General features: G+C 52.6%; 2 protein-coding genes across 2 annotated transcripts in view; one reads left to right on the top strand and one right to left on the bottom strand.

Annotated features, from left to right (window-relative positions):
- Positions 1-390, bottom strand: part of LOC113214413 (translation initiation factor IF-2) — a 2,670-nt gene extending 2,280 nt beyond the window's left edge. Inside the window, exons 1-2 of the mRNA XM_052277389.1 lie at positions 192-390; positions 4-87 (exon numbers count right to left, since the gene is read on the bottom strand). Coding sequence (XP_052133349.1) covers positions 4-87; positions 192-278 — 171 coding nt within the window. The 5' untranslated portion in view covers positions 279-390. The remainder of the gene's footprint in view (positions 1-3; positions 88-191) is intronic.
- Positions 391-404: 14 nt separating this feature from the next.
- The window catches only part of LOC113214412 (uncharacterized), a 12,935-nt gene continuing 11,034 nt past the window's right edge, over positions 405-2,305 (top strand). The window contains exon 1 of the mRNA XM_052277511.1: positions 405-2,026. Within this exon, the coding sequence (XP_052133471.1) occupies positions 1,949-2,026 (78 nt within the window). The 5' untranslated portion in view covers positions 405-1,948. The remainder of the gene's footprint in view (positions 2,027-2,305) is intronic.

Genomic DNA, 2,305 nt, shown 5'->3' with positions numbered 1-2,305 from the left:
AGCCTGCTGCGCCTGCTGAACCTGCTGCCGGCGGAAGGCGGGCTCGGCCAGCACGGTGCCGAGCGCGAGCACCAGCACCATCAGTTCCTGCATGGTGACGCAAAGAGTTAGTTAGACACGCGTCGAAGTCACCACATCCTTAGCTCTCCACGCTGGTTTTCGTGGCAGGCACTGCCTCCTGTCTGACTTACCCCTTTGAATGCAACCATGTTGCTGCTGTCTGGGCGAGCGTGCTGCTGTGTGAAGAGATGGAGCACTGAGTGATGAAGACCGGACATCCGGGCGCTTTATACTGACAGTACCTGACGAGTTGGGAGGGATGGGTCATGCAGGATAGGGTGCCGTGCGGAGAGTGGGAGGTGGGAGGCGTCCCGGGATGACATTGGTCTGGAGCCTTGGGGGTGCTTGTCTTCTTTAGCCGCCGACTTTATGGTACCACACCTCCTTCTCTCCTGCCCCCCCCTCCTCAATGTGTGCGGTGTGCGCTGGTGGTGGGTGGGTGAGTCATCTCTATAGCCAAGTTTCATTATTGTTGTTGGGGGAGGTTCTACTGTGCTAAAAAACAAAAAACTAACTAACTTAACTACCTTGAACTACCTTAAAATGATTTAAAATTAGATTCCTACATCCACATCCACATCTCATCTCACGTCATTAATACCGCTTTGTTGTCATTTATGGTTCCTAATAATATTTTCAGTTTTTCTGCGTTGAATTTTACTGCATTAAAATATTTTTGTCGTCACACGTGGGCCATGGCCGTTCCTATACCGCATGCCTGGTGAATCGTGCACGTGATAGAAGCTGACCCTCGTCGCCTCGACACCCACACCTCATAATATTTCCAGGGACAGTGCCCTCCCGGAATTTCAATAATATCCGCGGTCGCTTCAAATTCCGTTTAAATAACGGTTAATGGGGTTTGTGGGGTTTGTGTGTTCTGTCCATGGCGTAAACGCCTGTAAAACCGGGATAGGCCACCCAGTGGTACACATATGCTTCACGGGCGCGCCTACCTAGCAGACGTTTGGCCCATACTCTTGGGTTTTAGTATTGCACAAATAAATTATTTACTACAAATCATAGCGAGCGCGAACATTTTTTAGAAGTCTTACCTGAAGCACTTTGAGAACCGTCCGAACCGGATGACAGTTTCGGCAGCCCTCCAAGAGACTTAACGCCTGCGAAGCCAGGGTAGGCCTGCCAGCAATGCATCCCTGCTAAACGGGTGTGCCTGCATCTCAGGCGTTCCGCCCAGTCTGCACTACCCCTCTCATTTAAAATTAGGTTAAAAAACGCTGTGCAGAATTTGTGGTTAGGGCGAACTTTTCTTTTCGCTTCCCGGATTTCCCGTGAAGCCGTGGTAGAATCTAACTATCATCGCATCGGGCATTTCTTAGTAAACCCCGGGCAAGTATCCTCCTAGATAATAACAATGACTCTCTCAGCTAACACATTGCCGTGAGCATGCGCGACGAGTCCCATCTGGAATTCTCAACTGGACCAACTGGATTCGTCTATGACGGCAGTCTAAGATTTAACGCCTGCGAAACGTAGATAGGCCGCCTTGCGATACAGCTATACTTAACGGGCGGGCCTATCACCCAGGCGCTTCGTCATACCGTTTTTCTCGTGTATTTGTGAACTTTTTTCAGAAAACCTTGATTATTTTCCACCAAACGGCTTGTTGCGGTTTATTTTGTTTTTTGTACGTCGCATTATGCCGGACCCCCGATACACTCTCCGCCGTTGGTCTTCCGGGCGAGTCAGTGGAAGCTCATAGGCCGTGCACGTTCGTCCTTTGCGGGAGGCTGCCCCCTCCCTCTCCCTTCCCCAATCCCATGGCGAGACGGGGTGGAGAGAGGGGGGGGGGAGAGCATGAAGTAGAGGGGAACCGGGGACATCCGAGTAGGCCTTAGGATAAAGATATAAAAGACAAGGGGGCCGGATGTCCAGACAGACTCAAGTCAGGCAGCTGACGGCCCAAACCCCAGAGCAAAGACAACCACCGCACACAAAAATGAAGGTAAGTAACAAAATAGTAGTTATACCTGACCTACACATTCGTGTAAGCGCGAGCTGTAAGTGCAATAAGCCCTCCTCCTTTCATCTTTGCCAGGTGCTGCTCCTCTCAGTCCTCTTGGTCGGCGCCGTGCTGGCCGAGCCCGCCTTCCGCCGGCAGCAGGTTCAGCAGGCGCAGCAGGCTGCTCAGGAGAGCGAGGAGGCCCCGTACGCGCCGTCCGGATGGAAGCCCTCCGGGCAGCGCCTGGAGCTGCCCCCGATGCAGTACGGCGCCCCCAAGGAG

Source organism: Frankliniella occidentalis, unplaced genomic scaffold, assembly GCF_000697945.3.
Source record: "Frankliniella occidentalis isolate FOCC.00 unplaced genomic scaffold, Focc_3.1 Scaffold10, whole genome shotgun sequence".
Taxonomy (NCBI): domain Eukaryota; kingdom Metazoa; phylum Arthropoda; class Insecta; order Thysanoptera; family Thripidae; genus Frankliniella; species Frankliniella occidentalis.
The sequence above is the reverse complement of the archived record's forward strand: the minus strand, read 5'-3'. Positions and strand labels throughout refer to the sequence as shown.